Genomic DNA, 26,203 nt, shown 5'->3' with positions numbered 1-26,203 from the left:
CCTCCATCTTGCAATACATGCAGGTCTAGTTTTGGTGTTTCCTTACCGTTATATATAACGGTCACCCTTATTTTTCCTTTGCGGTAGACTTTTTGCCCCGTGTACGTCTTCAAAATAATTTTTGTGTCTCTCAAGGGTATGTGTGAGAATAGCCGCTCGTAGTCCCGTCGGTTTATGACTGTTAGGGTTGATCCTGTGTCCAATTCCATCTTTACCTGGACTCCTGCTATCTTGAGAGTGACCCAAATGGTTCAGTGATCCTCCGTTGTGATCACATTATGTAGTTTCAGACAACTCAGTTCCCTGCTTTCGGAGTCGTTATCACTCTTTTGTTCGTCTGAACTATTCTCCGTTATCTTATGTACCTTCTTGTACTTTCCTTTGGTCGGTTTCTTATTGCTGGTTTTCTTTCCCGACCTGCAGACTCGTGCTATGTGTCCTACTTTTCCACACTGTCTGCACACTTTGTCTTTGAATCAGCAATCATTCTGGTCGTGTGTTGTTCTGCTGCAGCGATAGCACTTCTCTGTTCCATATGACATTTCGTTTGTGCCATATTCTTGCGGTCTCTGTTGTATCTCTGCAGCGCCCCGTGCTGCTGCTTCATATGATACCGCAATGCTGAAAGCCTTTTCCAGCGTAAGGTCCTTTTCAGATAAAAGCTGTTTCTGGGTTCCTTCACTTTGAAGCCCACACACAAACTTGTCCCTTAAGGTATCTGCCAGTCCCGCTCCAAACTGGCAGTGTTTCGATAGTTTGCGCAGTTCTGTTAAATAATCAGCATTGCTTTCATCCTTATGCTGGTTCCGTTTGTGAAACTTGAATCTTTCTGCTATCAGCAGCAGTGTGGGGTTTAAATGTTCCTTTAGTATCGTTACTATGTCTTCAAAACTCTTTTCCATTGGCTTCGTTGGGGTTACTAGATTTCGTAATAAACCATACGTCTTTGCACCCATTAAATTTAACAATACCGACGCTTTCTTGTCATCTGACACCCCATTTGCCTTGCAGTATACCTCTATTTGTTCGACATATGTAGTCCAATCTTCGACTTCATTGTCAAATGCGGTGATACTGCCACTCTTCGGCATTTTGGGTGTGGTTTAAAATGGTGTCTCCCAATGGCTTAAAATGGCGTCTCCCGCGCTTTCCTTCCTCCCCCGCTGCTGCCGACGCTGCTCCCGGCGGTTCTCGTGGCAATGGCGGCGCCCTGTAGGTTTCGCGCGCTTCTCCTGCGCTGCTGCCAACGCCGCTCTCGGCGGTCCTCGTGGCAATGGCGGCGCCTCGCGGGTTTCTGCGCGTCTCTCTCTCCCGCTCTCCAACGCTGCTCGGCCCCTGAACACCGGCTGCGCCCTGTGCACTCTGCCCTCTCTCTCTCTCCCCCGTTGACGCTGCTCGGCCCTTTGCTGTGCCGCTCGGTCGGGCTCTAGCCCGCCGCTGTCCGGGAAGGGTCTGCGCACTACCTGTTGCCAGCCCGTTTCGCTGGACCACCTCGACTGGAAAGCCAAGCCTGGCTCTCGACAGCCTCCCCCGCAATTCTCGAGTCTCTGCTGGATGACTGGGCGGTTGCCCGTGGTCGACGCCCGAGTCTCTGGCCTTGACCTCCAATCCACTGATCTCCAGGAACGAATCCCCGGGAGGTGATGCAGAGTTGCAGGTAGGTTCGAACCTGCCTCGTCGCCAATGTTACGTCCGTGTATAATCAGACACAGACTGCGGAGAATGGTACAACGGTGTTTACTCAACGTGGCTCACACTGCAACTGATCTGTACAGATTACTACTCAGTGTTATATACAGGTGTGGTCACTGCCGGTACTGCAGTATACATGAGCTGTAAAACATAGTTCCCCCCCTTAAAGGTATATACATTACACCAGCGACGATGAAGGATCGGTGATATACTTCTAAATCAGGATGGTGTGTGACTTGGAGGGGAACTTGGGGTGGTGGTGTTCCCATGCGCCTGCTGCCCTTGTCCTTCTAGGTGGAAGAGGTCGTGGGTTTGGGAGGTGCTGCCGAAGGAGCCTTGGTGAGTTGCTGCAGTGCATGTTGTAGATGGTACACACTGCAGCCACGGTACGCCGGTGGTGGAGGGAGTGAACGTTTAAGGTGGTGGATGGGGTGCCAATCAAGCGGGCTGCTTTGTCCTGTTACAGAAATATGGACAAACATAGCATCTCCTTGAGTGGGGCCTCCTTAAAAAAACACCAAAAACCATCTCACTATGCTCTTCTTTAACCTTTTACATAAATCTGTATGGTTACATAACTAATATGGCTCCTGTTACGGACTGTGTTCAAAACAGTAACTTACCTAGCTCATGAGAGTGCAAGAAACACTTGACCCACACCTTGGGAATATTAGGTCCGGGTCAGTATTGGTATCATTTGGACCTCATAGCATTTAAATAGGACTCCTGCCTTCCAGAGGTGCCAAAAATGGCAGGTGCTAAATTTTGGAACGGGGACAGCATGGGAAAAGCTATTGGGGTGCTAAGTGCGCACTATGGGGATTGCCCCCAATTTTCTTTTATGTTGCACCCAAAATATTGGTGCTAATTGGGTTCTAAACCCAGAAAAATCCACCTTGTGGTCTTGGGAAAAATGGGGCACAATAGGCCAAAAGACCCTTTCTCATTCCATACTTTCTTATCTATCCATCTGATAGATTTAAAGAAAGAAAGATGCATTTATAAAACACCTTTCATGATGACTGGATGTCCCAAAGTGCTTTACAGCCAATGAAGTACTTTTTGAAGTGTAGTAACTGTTGTAATGTAGGAAACACGGCAGCCAATTTGCACACAACAAGCTCCCACAAACAGCAATGTGATAATGACCAGATAACCCTTTTAGTGATGTTGATTGAGGGATAACTATTGGCCAGGACACCGGGATAACTCCCCTGCTCTTCTTCAAAATAATGCACGGGATCTTTTATGTCCACCTGAGAGAGCAGACGGGGCCTCAGTTTAACATCTCATCCGAAAGACGGCAACTCCGACAGTGCAGCACTCCCTCAGTACTGCACTGGAAGTGTCAGTGTAGATTTTTGTGCTCAAGTCTCTGGAGTGGGACTTTGAACCCACAACCTTCTGGCTCAGAGGCGAGGGTGCTGCCCACTGAGCCACAGCTGACACAGAATAAATGGGCATAAACATATTTCTACACAGGTGCATGTACACACAGAAACTCGAGAGAGGTTAGAGATGAGAGCAAATAGTATAACAAAAAGCTAGGGTTATTTTTTTCTCTCTCTTTCTTTCTGTACCTTCTCTGCTACAGATGTTGGTTAACATTGAGTTCCCTTAAAGTCCTTTCATGTTGAATCTTCATGTTGAATCCTGTATAGAAACATAGAAGATCGGAGCAGGAGTAGGCCATTTGGCCCCTTGAGCCTGCTCCACCATTCAATGCGATCATGGCTGATCATCCAAATTCAGTACCCTGTCCCTACTTTCTCCCCATATCCCTTGATCCCCTTAGCCTTAAGAAATATATCTAACTCTTTCTTGAATATATTTAATGAACTGAATGCAACACATTTTGCTGTTGTGCCATTGAGAACTGGACAGGTTCCTCTGTCGGGCCAACCAGGCCTGGTCTTCACAGGCTGGAAGGAAGACACTTGACTCTTCATTGGGAGTAATAGCTGCTGTCAGTTGGTTTAAGCCACCGGTCAAAGTGGTTATGAGGTGTGGGCTGCAGCAACTCAAAGCAGCCACAGGTGAGAGTTGGATGCAGTGTGGAGACCAGTGTCCAGGAAGACCCCAGACTATGTCAAGGGTGAGACTGCACTAGGATGGATGGTGCTACTCCTACACAAACACGCAAGCACTCCCCAGGGATGGTAAAGAACTGACACTTCTTTTTAAAAAATGGAGTCCTGAGTTTAGGATGGAAACAGAAGATTGGGAGTAAACAGGCAAAAATAAAGACAAAGGTAAAAATCAATCAAATTCATAATGTAAGATGGAATAAGCCAGTGAAAAGAGATCTGTAAATGTATTTCAGTCAATCCTTTCAGATTTTGAAGATTAAAATGCTAAGAGATGTATTGATTCTCTTTTTTCAGTGGGGAGTTCTTTTTACAGCCGTAACTATGGAACATGTAACATTTCTCTGCCTCAAAGCTCCTCCTACCCTTTTTTGATTTGGGTTTTTTTTCTCGCCTGTGTGCATGTTTTTGTTAGCCCAGATAGTTAATTGAAGCTGTTTCATTTCTAGGCTGGTCTGAATTCTGGGTTGTAAATTCGGTGACCTTACAGGCGACGATTTCATTGCGGTCTTTCTCGGGTTTAATTAATAAATCGACTGGGATCTGAAGGTGTGGAGAGGAGAAGCGACAGAGAGACGAGTAACGAGAACAAGACGAGGCATTCTTCAGCGCCATTTACTGCAGTCCAGTTCAGCACCCACACTGACGCGCGAATCCCTGGCAGAAGTGAGTACTGGGCACTCGATATAAGGCTGGGCAATTCGGGGCTGTCAAACAATGAGGGAGGATAGTGGTGTTTCTGAAAACAAAACAAAAAATAGCGCGATTTGCAAAGGAAAATATTTAACAAATAAAACCTAAAGCAATTTTAAAAATCAGCCCTAATTACCCCTAGTAATTACAAAAATAGAGAACTGAGCAATAGAATAAACGAAGAGAAAAGATGGGTGAAAGGCTGACTGCTCCAGTGTGTGCTGGATTCAGATGGAAAATGCCATCAAAAATCAACCGTATAGGGTAGAACTGGGATTCAAAACCGTTTACCTGATCTTACAGGCTAGCGATTTAAGTTTGAGGTCACTGCTTAGGAAAGAAAATTAGATGTATGCTGCATGGTTTATACAATGAATGCAATGAGAGCTGTCAATATTTCATGATTGCACATTGGGCAGTACTATTTATACAATGGATATGGGAGAAATGCCAATGTATTGCCAGTACCAATCAGCAATATGTTTTATGCAATGAATGTACAGAGATCTGAGATAACATACTCTTCAAGCGAGAGCTCGACCTGTTTCGGGCTGAGGCGGAGATCACCTCTTAGGTACTGCAGGGAATTCAGGACCAGAGTGATCTCCTGGACTAGTTTCGATCGCCTAGATGGGTCAGAAAGGTATTTCCCAGCTATTCCCCCCCCCCCAAATTGGCCTGGTTTTTAAAAAAATCTGTTTTTTTTGCCTCTCCCAGGAGATCACATGGTTTCGGGTGGGGTGGAGTGTATATGTTGTGATACACATGGTATCGCAATTGTTTGGGACAAGCTCGATGGACCAAAGGGTCTTTACCTGTCCGTCATTGTTGGTATGTTTGTATACTGATACCTGTCAATATAGGAGTGAGTCCGAATGATTGTGTTCAGGCCCCACTCCAAACAGCCCCAGTAAGGCGAGTGTTGGATCTGAATCCAGTGGGGCTACTTGCGTTAGAAGGGTGCGGGTGGCCACCGCCATTGCAAAGGGTAGGTGAAGCTCTTAAGCCTTGGTTGCAGCTCACCTAAGAAAAGGATCTCTGAAGATAATCGTGAGGAAGGTAATGGGAAACCACTTCATCTGCTCTTCCCTATTAAGTATCTTTAAGAATCTCCTCTGTGAAACTTGAGTTAGGACCTGCCCTAGGGCAGAACACAGTGGGCAGATGGACTTATCAATATGCTGTGAATGTACTGAGGTATATCAGTGTAACACACTAGTACCTATCAGCTTATACAATTTATATATGATGAAGGCATTGAGAAATGTCACAGGATCAGACCACTGCCCATAGCTGTTACATTTCTTACAAAATCACTATGAAAAGAGTAAGTATCACGTCCCTTATCAGCTATTTATTTATATACTAGTCGATCTTCTGTGGTGTTGCACAGGATAAGTCAAGGCCAAGTCCAAGTCTTCAGGTGCAGCAGGATTAGAGGACGGGGGGATAATTGGATCAGGGCACACAGATGTAATTTGGTCCCCATTTTATGTCATACATTGTGTCATTTTTAAATTTCCATTATAAATTCCACATTTATAATAGAAACTGCCCAATGTAAACTTGTCACACTGTAATTGCACCCTCCTGTCAGTGGTGGTGTTCCACTGCCCTGCTGGTGGGAGGTAGCCAATTTCCATTATAATTGTGGACATAGGAATTTGTACTGGCAAAAGTTGACAGGAAGTGCAAGACATAAGATTTTTAAATAAAATATAGCGATTGAATGTACTGAAGGTATCACTATGTTCACTGTGCTTGCAAGTTCCATAATAACAATAATTATTGTTATATTTGAGTGTATTTTTGCTATGGATGCTCTCTTTTGCAGGGAAAGGTGACACCAGTGATGTGGCCCAATGCACACCTCTGTTAAATTCTCAAGATGTCAAATAACACTGGTATGATTTGTGGAAATGTATTAGAATAAACAGGGTGTAGAGGAAAAGGACATGGATCAGGTGTACTGCGAGAGTGTCATATTATTAAGTGTACACTGGTGTAAACATAAACTGATATTGTCAGTTACATTGTTCAACCCATGAGGTCTGATTCCATTGTCACTGTTTTTGCTTCTTTTGTGGGCCTCCACAATTGTGCTGGTGATCTGAAATTATAATTGACGTTTCTAAAATGTTGTTGAAGAAAATCATGTGCTGCAGAAAAACGGCTGTCAGGACAACCCCCATAACCACCAATGAACTAACTAAGTGTATGAACCAATGAAAACTGCTCTTCCAAGCATGCTATTATCAACAATCAGTAGTCCAATCAAAAATATGCATGGCCCCATTGCACCTCATGGTGTGGATCTGGTGGTAAGCCCACCATTTGCTATTACTGTATAATTACTTATTGGTTTGTGAGACTTTAATGGATTTTTTCCATCCCAATTTTCTCCCTTCCCTTCCTCTTCTTATGAAGGCATTGCCTCCTTGGTTCAGTTAAGAGCCCAACAGTACAAACAGTGGCATTGGAATCAGACCTCATGGGTTGAACCATGTAACTGACAATATCAGTTTATGTTTACACCAGTGTACAGTTAATAATATGACACTGTCGCAGTACACCTGATCCATGTTCTTTTCCTCTACACCCTGTTTATTCTAATACATTTCCACAAATCATACCAGTGTTATTTGACATCTTGAGAATTTAACAGAGGTGTGCATTGGGCCACATCACTGGTGTCACCTTTCCCTGCAGAAGAGAGCATCCATAGCAAAAATACACTCAAATATAACAATAAATTCTGTACATGCATTGCTGAGCCTATGCACTCAAAACGTTACATCTTTTGTTTTCACATAAAATGCAGGTAGAGTGATAGCCTGAGTGTGGACCCTCTCACTAAGCTCCCACAGCAGAGCACCGAGTGTTACTACCACTTGAAACAAGCACCAGCTCAAAGACACATATGCCGGAGGATTCTGAGGTAGAAGAGGGAATGTAGGGTGAGGCATGGGGCACAGGGAGGGCGGTCAATACCATTGGCAGCAGAGAGCCAAACTGTTGCTATGGGGCGATCCAGTGTCGTTACTAACCATGATGCATTAGCTCTGGATTCAGGGCTTGCTTATAAAAAAGGATGGTGCACCAGCATGTGCATCTTCACAATTCATTTACTTTTTTGTCAATATCTGTGGCCTTCAAACTGCCGAAACTGATGAAAGCCTCCATGATCGCAACATCTGCAATTTTAACCCGCTCTCCTGAGCAGGCAGCAAGGACACGCGCCCAGAGCCAACAGGGTCCTTCGTTACATAAGCATGTCGCGGCCCGACGACATCACTGAGGCCCGACTGTAGCTTTAACTCAGGCCTGAGTGGGGAATCCACCTGGAGTTAAAACTGGGGCAAAAAATCCAGCCTTGTATGTTTGTGTTCACCACATCCTCTTGTAATTGCTGATATTACTTCCATTGTTTAGAGATGAATGTTACTGTTCTGGGCTGGGAGATGGACACCTTCAGCAGAACTTGTGCTCGCAGTGTGGCGCTTCAAGTACCAGGGTTGCATATTGGCAATTTGTTACAGCCTCTGTCTCAATAGTAATTTATGGTAAATTATTCCATGTTCTAATAATCCTGTGTGGAAAAATCCTAACTTCCCTCTTCTGCCTTCTAGTGATAATCCTGTGTCTATGCCCCCTTGTTACTGATGCACCAATAGTAGAAATGATCTTTCACTATTTACTCCTTCAAAACATTTCATAATTTAGATCCCATTAACCTCTATTCCAGTGAAGAAAGCCCCAACTTTTCTAATGTTTCTTTATAACTATAACCTCTCATTCCTAGTATCACTAATCTTCACTATATCCTTCATATCATAGGGTAACTGAACGTAGTCCTCCAAGTGTAGCCTAACCGATATCTTTACAAATACAACATCATTGCTTTGTCTTTATATTCAGTACTATTGTTTATAAAACCTGGAATCCCATTGTCTTTTTTGTGGCCTATTCTAGCTGGACTCCCACTTTAAAGAAAAGTTATTTAGTTCTGGTTTGAACCGTATGTAATAGATGTGAGTAATGGTCTAAATATCCAGCTTGTACAGGCTGTTGTCTACCTGGTAAATCACTGTCCTTCAATTCCATTTCTATTATTTAACCCATTGTGTATTTGTGGTAATGTTAATCACAGCTGTTGGTCTGCCCAGAAAGCTGTGTTAGCCACATGGTCAGATTACCAATTTATCACTCACTGTTTTAATATGCACATGCTTATGGAAGCATTCCATACAATTTTTTTCCATTCCCTGTGTGCTTTATCTCAGTCTGCCTCAAGAAGCAAATTCAAATTGTGTCAAATGTTTCAATGTGTAATACTCTGTTTATATCATAAGTGTACCAGTTTATTTTTGGCTGTCTTTAATCATCTTCACTTTGTGTTGCAGGCAGAGTGAGAAGAGAGCAAGAGCTTTCCATTGAGGGTAGAGTAGGCCGGGTGACGTCACAATGGTTATGCAAATGAGCATCTATGTGATTAAAACAAATTTAAAAAAAATCTCTCTACACTAATGGTATGAGTAAGTATAGACAGTAGTAAATACTGAGAAGATCATTCGTGATTTTCAAATGTTTCTCTTCGTCATTGGTCATAAATATGGCTTGGGAATGTGTACCAGACCAGATCTACAGCAGTAACCATTACACAGCAGCTCACTGTAGAGGAAAACAGTATATTAAGTAAAAGACCAGTAGAAAATGTGGACTTGTTTTATCCAAAGGTTGCAATACTGGACTGGTGGGCAGTTCCTCTCCCAGGCACAGTAACAGATCTCCTTTGGGTTCTGACTCCAGTACTTGACTCAAACATGTCCGCTCAGCTCTAGGTAGGGATACATCTCTCAGGCTTTGCAATGACAACTCCTGTGCACTGACCTGTAGACTAGCTCAATGGACCTCTGTAGTGTCCTCCTCAACCAAGCATTTCAGGGACCAAGTTCTTCCACTGGGTTGCTTTAAATGTGGGATTACAAGGTTAACATTGCTGGAAGTAGGCATGAGGAGAAAGATAAAATCCAATGGAACAATAACCCAGCAAGAAAAGTGGAGAAAATTGGAAAAATAGCATCATAAATTCTGTTACTGGATTTATACAAGCGTGGACTTTTAAGGGTAGATTTTCCAAGTCCTCGCGCGTGATGAGGTACCTCACACACTATGAGCATGCATCAGAAAATCCTGAGCCCATTGCCAACAATTTTTCATTTGTGAAAATGAAGGATTGAAAATGAGGTCTCCAATATTCCAATGCACGTTCACAGCACGTGAAAAACCTCACTATGTATGAGGTCTTAGAAAATATACCTTTTAGTCTACAGAAGTTGTTCCCAGCCTTTGACTTTGTGCATTTTGCTAATCTTCTTCGTAATACTCTGGATTTCAGTGTCATTATCTTAAAAAAAAAAGCTGCCTTGGATTTTTATATAGCCAAATAATGTTAATCTTTCCAGGTCTCTTGGATGCTTCATCATGAATAGAACTACAGCTGCATGTTGGACGGTGATCCTGCTGGTAGCCATCTTCTGCGAAATTGCCACTTGCAAGGGAGGGAGAGGAGGAGCTCGAGGCTCAGCTCGGGGCTCAGCCCGTGGGCGTTTCCGTGCCACCCGGGTACGGGCCAAGTACCCCAGCCGCTACCGGTCCTATGGCTCCAGTGCGCGGCTGGCGGCAGCAGGGGCAGCGGCTGGGGCTGCGGCCGGGCTCGCGGCCGGAGTTATGGCTGGAAGGCTGCGAGGATCAAGGCTGAGCTGGGATGAGAACGCACAGGGGTACGTAAACAAGAACTGCTCCACAGACAAGAACTGCACATCTGAGGGAGGAGTCTACAGTTACAGAGCCTGGACATCCTCAGCCACATCATTTTGGCCTTCCTTCAGCTGGTCATCCATGTGCTCCATGCTTACCTTCAAATGTTTCCTCTTTTAAAACTCTAGAAAGCGGTATTCAACTGTATCTCAGTGTTTTATCACAGCTACAAGCATCATCCTCTTTAGAAAGTTCATTAGGGGTTTAGTATCGCTCTAAATGTTAATAGACACAGCCCTTGTTTATCGCACCAAATAGGTTTAGGCAATATAGAAGACTGTATGCATTCTAATACAGTTCCCCAAGAGAATCAAGCCACAATATCTACATGTGTAGGGTTGTTTTTGTTGCAAGTACAATCATTGGTTCGAAGCTATAATCTATCTAGAGACTGATATAAATATAATGAATTATTACCAAGTCATCTTTCAGAGTATTTGCAGTTATCACCAACCTCCAACTACTAGGGATATTTTTGAGGTTCTGAAACAGCTAACTGCCCCATCAGTCATTTTCTACCATTAAAATCTTTGGAGTTGAACTTCCTATCTGTTAACCTCAGCACAAATGTAGTTGTGAGCACAAGGCGGCATTGAACCACTTTATAAACACGGCTCCTCTTTCACTAAAATTGGAAAAGGAAAATTTCACCCTCTTAAGGTTTGATGTCTCCGAAAGTTCAGCGGACCACATGAAAAGCTTTTAAAATTTGGCGTGACTCCGATGAATGCTGTACTGCAACCAGTGCAAAGGAAGCCAAGGCAGTGTGAGATGACTCTTCCAGGTGTATTCACTCCGCTGTGGAAGATTTATATTGCTCCAATTTTCTTTTAATTGAGGTAATGCTGCATTTCATTCATAGTGCAATATGAACATTGCACTAATGCAGGATGTGCAGTATAACTGCCCTCTTAGTACCTGGAACATTTCATGCCAATTGGGCCTGTCAATGTCTGATACATTATTAGAAGCTGGCATGCAACTAATAGTCATGAAATAAGTAGAGAAAATGTTTCCACTTGTGGGAGAATCCAAAACTAGGGGCCATAAATATAAAATAGTCATCAATAAATCCTATAAGGGATTCAGGAGAAACATCTTTACTCAGAGTGGTGAGAATGTGGAACTCACTACTACATGGAGTGCTTGAGGCGAAGAGCATAGATGCATTTCAGAGGAAGCTAGATAATGTACATGAGGGAGAAAGGAATAATCATAGAGTCATAATGGCACAGAAGAAGGCCATTCGGCCCATCGAATCCGTGCCGGCTCTGTCGAGCAATCCAGTCAGTCCCATTCCCCCGCAAGTTTATTTCCCTCAAGTGCCTATCCAGTCTCCCCTTGAAAACATTGAATGTCTCCGCTTCCACCACTTCCGTCGGCAGCGAGTTCCAGGTCCTCACCACTCGCTGCGTAAAAAAGTTTTCCCTCACATCCCCCCTGTATCTCTTGCCCAAAACCTTAAATCTGTGTCCCCTAGTCCTTGTACCATCAACTAGTAGGAACAGCCTTTCCCCGTCTAGCCTATCCAAACCCGTCATAATTTTATAGAAGGATATGTTGATAGGGTGAGATGAAGTAAATAGAGTGGGAGGAGGCTCGTGTGGAGCATAAACACCAGCATAAACTGGTTGGACGGAATGGACTGCTTCTGTGCTGCAGATTCTATGTAATAAGCCATCCATATAAGTGACTGTATGTTACACTTAAACTTTTTAACAGACTCTGTTTCAGGTTAAAATCGCCGAGGTTACTTACCTGGAGACCCCGGGTTCTGACAGTTCCTGATTTTAACCTGCTTAACTGAACAGGCAGCAAGGACACCTACCCAAAGCCAACAGGGGCCTTTTTTTACATATGCATGGCGGGTCACGATTATGTGATTGGGGCCTGACTGGAATTATAACTGGGCAGTCAGTGGGAAGCCGCAGTGAGTTTGCTGCCGCCAGGTGGAGACAGCAGGGTAAAGGTACATTTGTTCTTTTACATTCTTTGCGGAACCAGGAACAGTAGTACTGCAGTGCTTGCAGGTCTGCAGAAATTTTGATAGCTTAGCATTCCCGGGATAGGCCATTTTTGGCAAAAGTTGGCGCATGCTTGTACAAATGGGAAAATAATTTGGATAATGACAGAGAAGTGATGGATGTAAGTTTAAGGTGATTGGCAAAAGAACCAAAGGCGACATAAGAAAAAAAAAATTTACGCAGCGAGTGGTTAGGATCTGGAATGCACTGCTTGAAAGGGTGGTGGAGGCAGACCCATCCAACTCCCTTTTGAAAGCCGTGATTAAGTACCTGAAGGAAATAAATTTGCAGGGCTACGGGGAAAGGGCGGGGGAGTGGGACCAGCTGAGGTGCTCTTGCAGAGAGCTGGCACGGGCTCGACGGGCCGAATGGCCTTCTGTGCTGTAACCACTCTATGATTCAATAATACAAAGTTTACCTAAATTCTTTCACAAAGAATAATTTTTAGTTGCCCACACTTTCAAATTATAAGGTGGAAGCATCAGAATCCCAGGATAAGCAGAACTGCCCAAGTCATATTCCATCTGTTCTTTGCCCAGATTTTAATTTTTCCTCCCTTAATTTGGTTTCTTCTTATTTTTTGTGCAACTTCACTCATATATGTTTGGTTTGTCTCATTTTCACCCCATTGTTTCTCTTTATCTCCAGTTTTCGCCTCCATTTTCTCCCTTTGCAACTGGCAAGTTTCAGCAGTGAATTCTGTTGGGCACAATGAACTAACCCAAAATTCATCCTCATCCCACCAGCTTTGTGTGAGTGACTTTTGCAGTAAAATTGCTGGATTTTGTACTTGGAGATCAAGCTCAAAGTTCGAAAACAAAGCGGTATGTCCAGGAATAAAATAATGCATAATTTGCAATTGAAAAAAAAAAATTCATGTGGTTGCTACAGTTTGACACCAGGGTCCCTGGGCTATGGAGCAGAAAAATAATTGAGCCTGAATTTGCTGGTCAGAGGCTTCCCGCGGGCGGATGCCTCCGACTGGCAAAAAATCTACCTCGGGATCCACGGAGACTTGCATTCCTGGGCCTTTATGCGTAGACATGCACAGAGGCCCACGTGCCCCAGGGGCGCAGGCGGTTCGCAAGCACCCCCTGGGATCACATGGGCCGGCCCAATGATGACAGAAAGGAATCCCCATTTATGCTTATGGAGGTTACGTATGTACTGAAACGCCATAAGTATGAATGGGAATACCCCAAAAAATACCTTTACATTTTAAATACATTTAAAAAAAAATCACATATTTAAAATTAATTAAAATGGCATTTAATTAAATATTTAAAACAAAAATTAAAATTTTTGAAAAATAAATTTACATGTTTTAAAGGGGCTAAAAATAAACATACCTTATTTCACAGGTTTTTAAATGTATAAATTATTGATAAAATTTTATTTTTCTGTTTTTTAAAACTCTTATGCCTGGTAAAAGCAGGTCCTATGCCTGCTTTTACCAGGCGTAAGAATTTCACGGGCATTCGCTGGGCAAATAGCCCAACTCTCCGCCCGCGGATGCCCTTTTCCCGGGGATGCGGAGGATCTATCATGACGCAAGTTCTGGGTTTTAGTGCCTGCGCAGCGCATGCCTAAACCCGGAACTTGCGAGGCCCTTACGGGTGCTTACACACCTCGTACGCACCCGTAGGAGCTGCAAATTACGGCCCATTGAGTTCCGACAGTTAGAAAGCACGTGTGTGTGTGTGTGTGTGTGTGTGTGTGTATGGGGACAATCTGGCCTGCCAGCTGTTTAACCATCAGGAGCAAAAACAGTATTGGACTCAGACAATATAGAATCGTACAGCACAGAAGGAGGCCGGCTCTTTGAAAGAGATATCCAATTAGTCCCACTCCCCCTGCTCTTTCCCCATAGCCCTGCAAACTTTTCCTTTTCAAGTATTTATCCAATTCCCTTTTGAAAGTTACTATTGAATCTGCTTCCACCGCCCTTTCAGGCAGCGCATTCCAGATCATAACATCTCGCTGTGATAAAACATTTCTCCTCATCTCCCCTCTGGTTTTTTTGCCATTTACCTTAAATCTGCGTCCTCTGGTTACTGGCCCTCCTGCCAATGGAAACAATTTCTCCCCTATTTACTCTATCAAAACCCCATATAATTTGAACACATCTATTGCTTTGAATCACCAAAGGGAAAACTACCAAACTGTTTTACATTACCTCATTTCAGTAGGCAGCAATGTTAAAATGGTCTACAATTCTTCAAAATGCTGCTCCTTCCCCTTCGTGTGTGTATTCCCAGGGTGACCGGGCGTTTACCCTCGCTGGGAAATCTTGAATATAACATAAAAAATGGTGCACTCCGATTCATTTTAGAACAATATTTTACCTCATAGTTGAACATTTTTTCATCTAAGGAAACATTGAGTCAATGTCAGTGGTGTTGGCCCCTACAATATTTTTAATCAAGACAATCAACATTATAAAAACAGAAGGCACTTTTGTCAATAGGCTGAGTTCATTGCAAATTTCCTTCAACAATAAAAAGTGCCTACAGTAGAGAGATGCCCGGACAGCGAGAGAGAGAGAAGGGGGGGGGGTGGGGTGGTATTAATGTTCCGTTAGCTTATTAGTAAATAGGGATTCAACTTCTGTTGATTATTGCTGCCCTTAAAGTTTAAATTGCTGACTTGCCATCAGGAGATTAAAAAAAAACTTTACTAAGTTTTTACTGCAATTATATGTTAATATAGGTGAAGGAACTTAAAAAAAAAACTGGTAGATATCAGCTTATTTAATTTTATTCATTAAAAAAAGAATTCTCAGCAATAGGGACAGACATATTGTGCCCCTTGAGCCTGCTCCGCCATTCAATTAGATCATGGCTGATCTGTACCTCAACTCCACTTACCGGACTTTTCTCCATATCCATTGACACCCTTACCTAACAAAAATCTGCCGATCTCAATCTTGAAATGGAATTACATGCAGGATTCTAATTCCTGAATTAGTTTCCCCTTTAAATTTTAAAGCTGCTCAGTAGAAGATGCAAGATTTTTTAAAAAAAACTAAAAAACCCTTAGGAGGAAAATTGGGGACTTAAACCCTGCATACAATGACGTGTCTCTGATCTTTACAATATGAGATTGTTACACCGTCTCATGGATAGATTTGTAACCTGTTTGTAGTTTACTTAATATTTTAAAAGTGAAAGTGATGTTTGAAACATTTTATACAAAGTAGTAGTAAATAGTACTTAGTAACTATAATACTTTAGAAACTATTTTATAAAGTAATGTTGCAGGAAGAACATGTTCCCATTTTATACACAGCACTTAGTAACAGTGTTTAACATAACTACTGACAAAGCTACTTTGTGAAGTATTGTTACACAGAGAATGTGTTGCGCTTGATGTATTTATATAGTAAATATACTTGATAAATTATGACAACATTTTTTTGATGTTATAAGAAAACTGAAAACATGTAGCTTACATGCAGCCATACTGTATATTGTGTTAACAGGTTGTAATAATTAGTGGTTGGTGACTTGGTTTCATTTCATTGTTTGGAATTGCATTTGTATGAAAAATATTTCCTTACAATAAAGCACTTTACGCCCAATGTTGACCATTAATAAGATCCATTTCAGTGAGGCTGTGAGGAGGGCTGAATAGTGTCCGTGTGTGAATGGGGCATGTCATCGATTCATAAAAACTTACAGCACAGGAGGCCATTCGGCCCGCCCTGCCTGTGCTGGCTCTGTGAAAGAACAGTCGTGCTCAGTCCCACATCCCCCGCTTTTTGTCCGTAACCCTGTAAGTTCCTCATCCTCAAGTACCCGTCCAACTGTTTTAAAATTATTTATGGAATCAGCTTCTACCACCTTTATGGTAGAGCGTTCCAGATCCCGACAACTCAAGAGAAAAAATTTCTCCTCATCTCCCCTCTAGATCTTTTTCCAATGATTTTGAATCTATGACCTGTAGTTATTATGCATTCTTACGTATGTCTTGCGTACGTGAGGCTATTCCTGAAACAACCAATGTCTCACCTCTATGAATGACATGCACCGTGACAAGATGTTAGCTGTGGCTCTCTGTGAGCAAAGCTTAGGTACGGCAGACAATTCACTGCTGTCCCTAGTATAAAGGACGCAGCAATACAGGCATTGGTACGGGTGCTGTGGGTCCCATCACCTCTATAAGGAATCCTTTGGCTGGGTGGGTAAGCAATCAAGCCATAGATTCCTCCATGCCAATACAACTGTGTAGTTGGCCTGAAGGAAACCCACTTTCCATGAGGTGATTATTTTTTAATTGAGAAACTTAGGTGAATTCTGAAGGTCCGTAAGTGAAGAACACCACCAAGACTGAAAATAGTCGGAGAGATGATAAGGTAAAATCAAGAAATAGTGATCTGTTGCTGCCAATGATGGGTTTTATAAAGATGGCAGATTATGGGAGAAAAGGAACACTGAGGGAGTCTTCTCTGGTCTTTTAATCTGCAGCTTCCTCTACACTTTTGAGGTCCGGAGTCAAAAAGCAGTTGAGACAATTCGATGGGTCTGGGTTTCAGAAACGAGGAAGAAGGAACAGCATGTAGGATGGTGTACTGGGAACTTCGAATAAAGGAATGCCCAGAGGAGCAGAGACTACATTAGTACTGAACAACTGCAGAAATAAAAGGGTTGCAAAATGAAACGATTCTCTTTCACAGATTATCACACCCAAGATCCGACAAAGTTTGTCACAAGTGTTTCTGGTGATGGCTATATAACAGAAAACCCTGCTTGTACTAGAAACCAGACTCACATGGCTATTCTTTAAACTATGGCACAATATTGGTTTAATAGTGCACATCCTTAAAGTATATAATGGATGCAATTATGGGTAAGTCAAAATTAAGTATTTTGCCACGTCATGTGTTGGATGTGATGGTTTTAAAAAAAATGCTTGAACCAATTTTTATTTTATTGTCTTTTCTATCATTTACATTTTATATATATCATCAGTGCGGCTGGAATACACAAATATGGATCTGATTAGGATGCCCTGTCCTACATAACAAAGTACATCACCACAATCATCACTTGTTTCAAATTTGTGAAAGTCTGATTCAAATGCATTGAAAAAAAAATCACAAGAGTATTCACAATCTGGAAAGAGATTAAGAGCATGTATGGTGATGCTGGGCAGTGGACGTGCCCTGTTGACTGACTGGAGCCTACCCACTTGGCATTTTTGCAAAGGGAATGGATGCCTTCTAGCCGCCACAGAGGAGTTACACATCATTCGGACTTACGCTGATATTCTAAAGTAAATTCAGAAACTAGCTGCATTAAGCTACTTAATGTAGTGTTAGCCCTGTTTTTGTATATTAATTTAAAGAAAATATAGGCTCGATGAACACATCTGAATGCATGTGATACAATGTCATATTCAACTGTACAAGACGACTTTAGTAGAACAGATTGAGCAGTTGCTGGATACAACAGTTAACCAAGACGGTCTAATGCCACTGAAGTCTGCACAGTGAAGGAGTAAAAACAACAGATTTCACTGAATGCAGAGTGAATCCGGGCCAATGCAGTGAATCTGGTCTGTCATATAGAGGACACACACAAACAACTGGCCAAGTCATGTATGTGAATAGAAACTCAAAGCTTTAATCTTTTCAAAGATCAAGTTACTGATCAACATAACAAGCCACAATTCACCTTGGATGAAAACAGTAAACACAATCAACTACAATTACAGGGAATATTCTCATCAGGAGCTTTTTTCTTAAATTGTTACAAAGGGTGGAATGAACTAACTTTTAAAAATAAATGTTCCTGTTTAAAAACGATGATGAATACTAAAGGCAACATGACAACAGGATGAAAGGAGTTACTGAGCCAAAAGAACGGAGGTAACATGCATAATGTAAATGGCACCATTACAATGTACAGTACCTGGGTGCACGAGCGTGGTTCAGCACTTCCTCACAATCAGATCTCCGTTTAACTAATATTCAAAAAAATCGATGCTATATTTAATCAGATTCTTCTTAACTTTGAGTAAAAGCTAGTGGATGTGAAACCCCCTCATTTAACGGAGTTTAGGAGGAAGACTAAGTTAGATCTGCTCACCGACTTACAGCTTATTATTAGCCATAATTAATCACAATTTTCCCTGCCCTGAAATGGAAGCTGTGTGGTGCTGTGACGGATTCATTATTTGGCTCTTTTTTTTGTTGCAACCATTATCTTGGGGCTGTTTCCAAACATTTGGTAACTGTACAAGGATCTCCCACGTGATCTTTGTCTTTATTCTTGAACCTTACCGATAGCACGTCCCTTGCATTTTAAATATGGCAGCAGTCGTGCCCCAACATATTCATCAGCTAGGCAGCTTTCATTTTTTTTAAATTCGCACTTCACGTCACTTGACAACCGTGATTGTGTTAAAAGGGGCTTAAATACTGCTCGTATATACCGTGATGTGGACCCTTTCCGTAACGCACCACAGGCCATCCCAAATCGCTGGTAAGGTTTCCTCCTCTTCAGCTTTTAAGACTAGTAGCGTTAACTTTAGTCCAGCATAACCTTCCCCAGTTCTCCTTTCCGGAACGTTCTGATGAAGTCATATGCAGCTGCACTGTAGTTCGGTATGAGAATGTTCACATCACCTGGGAAATTGCAGCAATGACAGGAGGTTCAATTCAATTCAATTTTATTTGTCATATATGCAGCAGACGTGTGTACTGTACAATGAAATGTTGATTTTTACGCGTCCTCCCAACATTGGAATAAATATGGCATAACAATGATAAAAATACTAATAGAAATACTAATAGAAAGACAGTAATAATAAATAAAACAACAGTAATAAATAATAAATTAATCGTTCACGAGTCTTATGGCCTGGGGTTTTACCCAGTCTTGTTTAGTTTCAATCCAATACAATCCGAAGCTCATCACATCATGCATTATTAGTGAAGAGGCACCAATACATTCTAGTATTTCATTCAATAATACCAATATCAGATTTATTACTCAAGGTAAAATATGCCTGCTCTTAATTAGGCCCATACTCACACAAATATAAAGAGGCATCACAATAGACAACAGATAATTCACTGACCCTGTAATGTCCTCAGTGAGTTAAGTGTGGCTTTCTCTTGATTGGGATATATCGTGATCCAGTTAATCATTGAATATTCTACTTACACCAACATTTTAATTTTTTTTAAATAAGAAACCCATTTGGATTTAGTGTCAGTCAGGAGTAACAGTAAAGCACAATTCACCACTTACCAACACCAGTGAGGGCTTTTACTTTCTGTGTCTTGCCTAATTTTACAGCTATTTTTTTGAGCACAGTCTGTAGGTCATCACAGGGCTCTCCGAGCTGGTATCGCTCAACATAACTGAAAAGAAAGGCACGGCAACCTTATTGAGTGATTTGAATCAAAACCAGACTTATTTATTTGGCAAATAACTAATGAACATAAGATGGCTTTCTGTTTGGTGTCAGCCTTGGTTCAGTGGTGGCATTCTTGCCCCCGAGGCAGAAGGTCATGGGTTCAAGCCCCAGATACTTCAGCGCAAAATCTAGGCTGGCACCTCAGTGCAGCACTGAGGGAGCGCTGGACTGCTGGAGGTCCCGTCATTTGGATGAGACGTTAGGGCAGATGGAGCCTCGGTTTTTCAGGTAGACGTAAAAGATCCAATGGCACTATTTGAAGAAGAGCACGGAAGTTCTCCCAACATTTATCGCTCAACCAACACCACTAAAAACAGAATATCTGGTCATTGACCTCATTGGAGTTTGTGGGAGCTTGCTGTGCACTAATTGGTTGCCATGTTTCCCTACAACAGTGACTGCATTTCAAAAGTATTTCATTGACTGTGAAGTGCTTTGGGACGGCTGCAGGATGTGAAAGGCGCTGTAGAAATCATCTTTTCTTCCCTTCTTACCAATTGCCTCTCCAATCCTGAACGCACCAATAACGTGCATTTATACGGCACCATTAATGGAGAATGAGCACTGTACTGGGAGAAAAGTCATTGAGATGACAAAAATCAGGCCAAAGGTAAGGTTTTGATGATGGGGAGAAATGTAGCAAGGCGGAGGAGTTCGGGAAGTGAATTCCAGAGTGCAGGGGTGTGATGGCTGTAGGGTCTGCCACCAAATGTGGATCGGTGAGGGGGGGGTTGGATAATTGGTTGGAAGAGGTTGCAGAACTAGAGTAGAGCAAAGCCAAGCAGGAATTTATAAACAAGGAAGAGGATGTTTCAAGTCAGTTTTCTGGAGCCAGTGGAGGTCAAGGATGATAGATGAGTAGGACTTGTGGGAACGGTAGCGTAGTGGTAATGTTACTGGACTAGTAATCCAGAGGCCTGGACTAATAATCTGGGGACAGAGTTCAAATCCCACCTCGGCAGCTGGGGAATTTAAATTCAGTTAATTAAATAAATCTGGAATAAAAAGCTAGTATCGGTAATGGTGACCATAAAACTACCGGATTGTCGTAAAAACCCATCTGGTTCACTAATGCCCTTTAGGTAAGGAAATCTGCCGCCCTTACCTGGTCTGGCCTATATGTGACTCCAGACCCACAGCAATGTGGTTGACTCTTAACTGCCCTCTGCAGTTCACCTTCTCAAGGGCAATTAGGGATGGGCAATAAATGCTGGCCTTGCCAGCGACGCCCACATCCCGTGAATGAATACAAAAAATAGAGATATGATGTGAGGTTTGGATTCCTCATCAGGTATGGTTCCATAGACACTGGTACATCACCCAAATATTTGTGAGTGTTGGCGGACTATGGGCACAGCACATCACATCACAGGCGAGCTCGATCCTGTGAATAGTGGCTAGGAACAGGAACCCTGGACAATTTTCCTCTGCTTAACCCAGCTCAGGTAAATCGTCACACCCCTACTCAATGTTCCCTGCTTGCAGCCTGTTTCTTTTAATGCGCGGTATTTACAATGTAACAGCCAGTGAGCGGCCTGCGCGAGACCGTTCCCATTACTGCACAAGGTGCAGCTTAGAGGGAACATTACCCCTTGTTATAAATCTCATCATTCATCAAGAAACTACTCGTGAAATAACGCTGGACGGCCAGCTGGTGGCGCCGTCCAAGGAGTATAAATACTCGGGCGTCGGCCCCAGCTTGCTAGGGACATTTTGTAAGACAAGGAACTAGTGAAGTACAACTAGACCTCCATGTTCTGAAACAAGTTGATTAAAGCCTTGCTTTATGCTCAAACCAAGTGTGTAGTGGGTTTTATTACGTCACCCCTACTACTACTGCTGCTCTGTTTATCCACACACATACATCATTAAATGTGGCACAAATGAAAATTACTCTTGTCTACATCGCATGTGAAATTCCAGGGTAATAATGCAGTGAAAGTGGTTCACAGATATGGTGCTTGGGGATCTGGAAGATGAAAGATAAAAAAAAATCAGAAAGATGCCAATTAACTATTAAACTTTGCCAATCCCCACACGCTGAACTTTGTCTGTGCTGGGCCATCTGGACAGGTGCCAAGCAGAGGCATTTAACCAAGGGAGGAAAACTGAAATGGGGCACTCTTACACATTTTTAAATGACAATGACACAAGCATTAATGCAACAATGAACTTCGTTCTATACGCCCTTGCATTCCTATCAGCTCTGTCAATCAAGGAGGATACATAGATTGGAGCCAAAGAGAGGGACGTAGAATCTTATAAATAAAGGTCCCGAATACCTATCGGTAGTTTGATTATCCAAAGAGAAGAAAACCAAATGTCTTGTTTTTCCAACTTAAACATGACTATCCAAACTATTCTAGGACCCTCATAGCCTAGTTGTTGATTAGTATATTATAAAACAACACCCTGCCATTCAGGATAGGTGCAAATGCAATATTCAGACCTGCAGATGAACTATTATACAGTAAATGAATCTGCCTCAAAAGTGGTTGTAAAACAATTCTTACTCGAACTTCTGTTGTTTATTGAGTGTGAAAAGTAGGTAATCTGCAATTACTTCTTCTCCTACCAAATGGTCCAATATGGTTCCTGTGGGAAATACAAAATAGAAAAATCTTGCATTTATATAGCACCTTTCACATTCTCAAGATATCCCAAAGCAGGTTACAGCTAATAGAAGTGTAGTCACTGTTGTCAGCAGCCAATCTGCACACAGTAAGATCCCACAAACAGCAATGAGATGAATAATCAGGTAATCTGCCTTGGTGCTGTTGATTGTGGGATAAATATTGGCTAGGCACAGGGAGAACGTCCTTGCTCTTATTTGAATAGTGCCCCGGAATCTTTTACGTCCACCTGAGAGGGCAGATGGGACCTTTGGTTTAACGGCACCTCCGGCAGTGCAGCGCTCCCTCAGTACTGCACTGAGGTGTCAGCCTAGATAATGTGCCCAAGTCTCTTGAGTGGGGTTTGGGCCCACAATCATCAGACTCGGAGGCAAGAGTGCTGCCAACTGAGACAAGGTTGCTATGTGCAATACATTGTACAGGAAGCTTTGTGCTATCTGGCACCGACGGGACCGAGCTGTTGCCGTTCCCTCAAAACTGCCGGACACACCAGCGCTAATGTTGAAGCATACAGAGCTTTTCAGCTCCGTATCTGGCAACAAACACTGTTGCTTAGCAACAGCTTCTAAACAGTCGGCCGTACTCTCTGTAGCGTCTCTGTAGCTTAGCAACAGCTTCAGAGAGACTTTGCAGAGCCTGACTGTTGGAAAAAAAAAAGCCACGAGAAGAAAAAAAACCTAACAAAACGGCTCCTGATTTTTGCCGGTGGCTCGAGCTTGCCGGACATTTAGCCTCCGGATAACACAAAGTTTCCTGTACATCTGAGATAGGAAATGGGAGGAAGAAATTTGGTATAGTGCAACCTTAGAGTTATGGCCTTTAAGAGTTAAGGACAGGAGCGTGGCAGATGGCATTTTGAGTTACAAGGACCATGTTTTTCAGCTCCTCAAACCTTTATTGTAATGTCCAGTACTATACTTTGAGTGCTCGTTATAGCCTTTTATTTTGGCGATGTGTTGAGATGTTCACTGTATATAAAAACACGTTAAAAATAGTTTTACATAATTTCCTTGCTATACATACACTGACACTTCAGAGTTAGGGACACCCTTCAGTTCCAAGATGCTTGTAAAAGTGAGTTTTTACAGTACACATCGTCATGGTTGCTCAGAGCAATAATTTGATAATACTGACTGACATGAATCAGTCATTCATGAAAGACTGACTTATGAAATAATACTGAGCGGCCTGCGGGTGGCGCTGTCCAGGGAGAGTATAAATACTCAGGCACGGGCCCAGCTTGTGCAGGACATTCTTAACAGGAACTAGTGAAGGACACAACTAGACTTCCATGCTGTAAAACAGTTGATTAAAGCTTTGTTTAACGTTTAGACCAAGTGCCTAGTAGTTTTCTTACGTCACTGACTCCACAGCCAATTAAGCAATGGATAATGAGTCAGGAGTGTTTGGAACTAACGGATGGAATCTTTCTTTACACAAGGACTTGTAATTTTAATGCAGTGGTAAATACATCCTCACTATTGCAAGAGATGTTGACGTATTTACACCAGGAAGTATGGTCATTGTCAAAGCAACAGAAAGTGCTCAGAAAATTGCCAATTTTCACTAAAATTGCCTCAATTTATGTGGTTGTGAAGGGTTAAATTAGGCTAATTTGGAAGGTTAAAGCTAATTAGCAAACAGCTCTAATTTTCTAAGAATAATCAGAGAAGTAAAGGTTACATGGGGGTTTATGCACGAGAAAGTTATTTACAGTGACTGCCATTTGTATGAAAGCCTGATTAGAATCTCCCTGTGAACAGTACAGAATAGTACAGTAACTTCTCTTACTTACAGGTTTGGTCCTATGTAATTTTTTTTGTTTCAACCTAACCCCTACTGCATGCAATGGTTCAATTGTATGTGATTTAATTGCTACTGCAAATTATTTTAAAGCATATATTGTTTAGTTGCTAACCAGAAATCCAGGATCTTAGCCTGAAGGGTTTTTTTTTTGGATCAGTACAATGGGTGCAGAACAGTTTGCACATAGAAACATTTTTTCCTTTAATATTCCTCTATTTTGTCTTGGGTCCATGCTTACACCATTCCCTGGTCCAGATGTAGAAAAGCTGTCCTGTTCCTAGGCTTCTGCCAACAGGAGATGGGGAACCTGGGGTAAACTGCCCTCTAAATTACTCTCCCTTTCGACGGGGAGTTACCTGGGTTTTAATTAATGTTTGTCTCCATTACCACAGCAAGATTGTGAACTTGCCACACAAGGAATTGTGAGCACAAAGCTGGGCTGGATCTGCGGCTAACTCACTGGAGATTCAGTGTTGTTCTGTCTGTAAAACATGGCTTTAAATTTCAGTCCCTTGAAGGCTAAAGGAATTCCACTCGTCACTGTATAAGCACAATGCTCAATAAAAACACTGACCTGTATGTAATTTTAATGTATTAAACTTCATAACAGTTTTAATTTGCAGTTACCAGTGTTTATCTGCATAATATGCTAACCACCTTATACAGGCTCCAGTTAACAAAAAGACGGGTGCAGAACATACCACAGAGTGCCAGCTTCATACCAACTTCCAAACTTGCTACGTGTGGAGAAAAGACACCAGGAGTATCTAATAAATACACGAGGGGCCTCTCGCAGACCTGTGGAAACATACATTAACAAACAGTTGTCATCACCTTACTGGAGGACAAGGGAAGGTGACAAGAAAAATACTGTCCTAGATTCGAGCCAGTTGATTCTCCAGCTGCTGCCCATGTGACAATGCACGCTTTACCTTTGGTCTGAAAAGATGGGAAGGCAATCAAGGGAACTATTAATAGCAGAGATCCAACAAAAATCAGGCCACAGCAAAATGAAATCTTCAGCTGTTCTCCAGGAGGGCCCATTAACCGGCATAAACCTTAATTTTTTTAAATTTACATTTGGGATCTGGGTGTCGCTGGCAAGGCCAGCATTTATTGCCCATCCCTAGTTGCCCTTGAGAAGGTGGTGGTGAGCCACCTTCTTGAACCGCTGCAGTCCATGTGGTGAACGTACTCCCAGTGCTGTTAGGGAGTTCCAGGATTTTGACCCAGCGACGATGAAGGATCGGCGATATACTTCTAAGTCAGGATGGTGTGTGACTTGGAGGGGAACTTGGAGGTGGTGGTGTTCCCATGCGCCTGCTGCCCTTGTCCTTCTAGGTGGTAGAGGTCGCGGGTTTGGGAAGTGCTGCTGAAGAAGCCTTGGCGAGTTGCTGCAGTGCATCTTGTAGATGGTACACACTGCAGCCACGGTATGCGGTGTTGGAAGGAGTGACTGTTTAAGGTGGTGGATGGGGTACCAATCAAGCAGGCTGCTTTGTCCTGGATGGTGTCGAGCTTCTTGAGTGTTGTTGGAGCTGCACTCATCCAGGAATTATAGGAAGCTGTTCCATAATGATTGGGCACATTAAAGAGGCCCTTCTCTCTTCATGATCTCCACTACATCATGGTATAATACTGTCAGTGATTTTGTCTACGTTTGCTGTGGGGGTATTGTACCTTCAAATACCACCTAGCCTAAAAAGCAGCATGCACTGTATTCTACCAAGAGCTGAGAAAACATGTCAATTCTTATAGGCCTCAATAAGAAAGTTACTTGTAAAAACATTTTTTTTTAAAGAATTTGCTAATGAACTGCATTGCATTTTACTTTTTAATGAGGAGAAGGTCAAGTCAGGGTAAGTGTTAAAAGAGGGGTGGAGTGGGGTGAGGCAGTTTCAAGCGTGGCCATTTGTTCTCCTTTCGCCGGATGAACTGGTATTGCTTCTCAATACAGCCCGAGTGTAAACTAAATATTAGAGCTATTCCGAGAACTTCTACTTAGCCACAACTGGCTGGCAGA

General features: G+C 42.5%; 2 protein-coding genes across 2 annotated transcripts in view; one reads left to right on the top strand and one right to left on the bottom strand.

Moving 5' to 3' along the window:
* Positions 1-9,943: 9,943 nt before the first annotated feature.
* On the top strand, positions 9,944-15,933 carry sprn (shadow of prion protein). The gene has a single exon (XM_085970411.1). It carries the CDS (start codon positions 9,957-9,959, stop codon positions 10,410-10,412), a length of 456 nt encoding a protein of 151 aa, XP_085826537.1. The 5' UTR covers positions 9,944-9,956; the 3' UTR covers positions 10,413-15,933.
* A 1,985-nt stretch (positions 15,934-17,918) lies between these two features.
* mtg1 (mitochondrial ribosome-associated GTPase 1) overlaps positions 17,919-26,203 on the bottom strand; it is a 31,267-nt gene continuing 22,982 nt past the window's right edge. Inside the window, exons 8-11 of the mRNA XM_085970410.1 lie at positions 24,882-24,978; positions 22,255-22,336; positions 19,573-19,685; positions 17,919-18,944 (exon numbers count right to left, since the gene is read on the bottom strand). Coding sequence (XP_085826536.1) covers positions 18,847-18,944; positions 19,573-19,685; positions 22,255-22,336; positions 24,882-24,978 — 390 coding nt within the window. The 3' untranslated portion in view covers positions 17,919-18,846. The remainder of the gene's footprint in view (positions 18,945-19,572; positions 19,686-22,254; positions 22,337-24,881; positions 24,979-26,203) is intronic.

The sequence above is a fragment of the Somniosus microcephalus genome, chromosome 29 (assembly GCF_052327205.1).
Source record: "Somniosus microcephalus isolate GS21.2 chromosome 29, FLI_Smic_1.0, whole genome shotgun sequence".
Taxonomy (NCBI): domain Eukaryota; kingdom Metazoa; phylum Chordata; class Chondrichthyes; order Squaliformes; family Somniosidae; genus Somniosus; species Somniosus microcephalus.
This window is presented reverse-complemented; position numbering and strand designations above follow the sequence as displayed.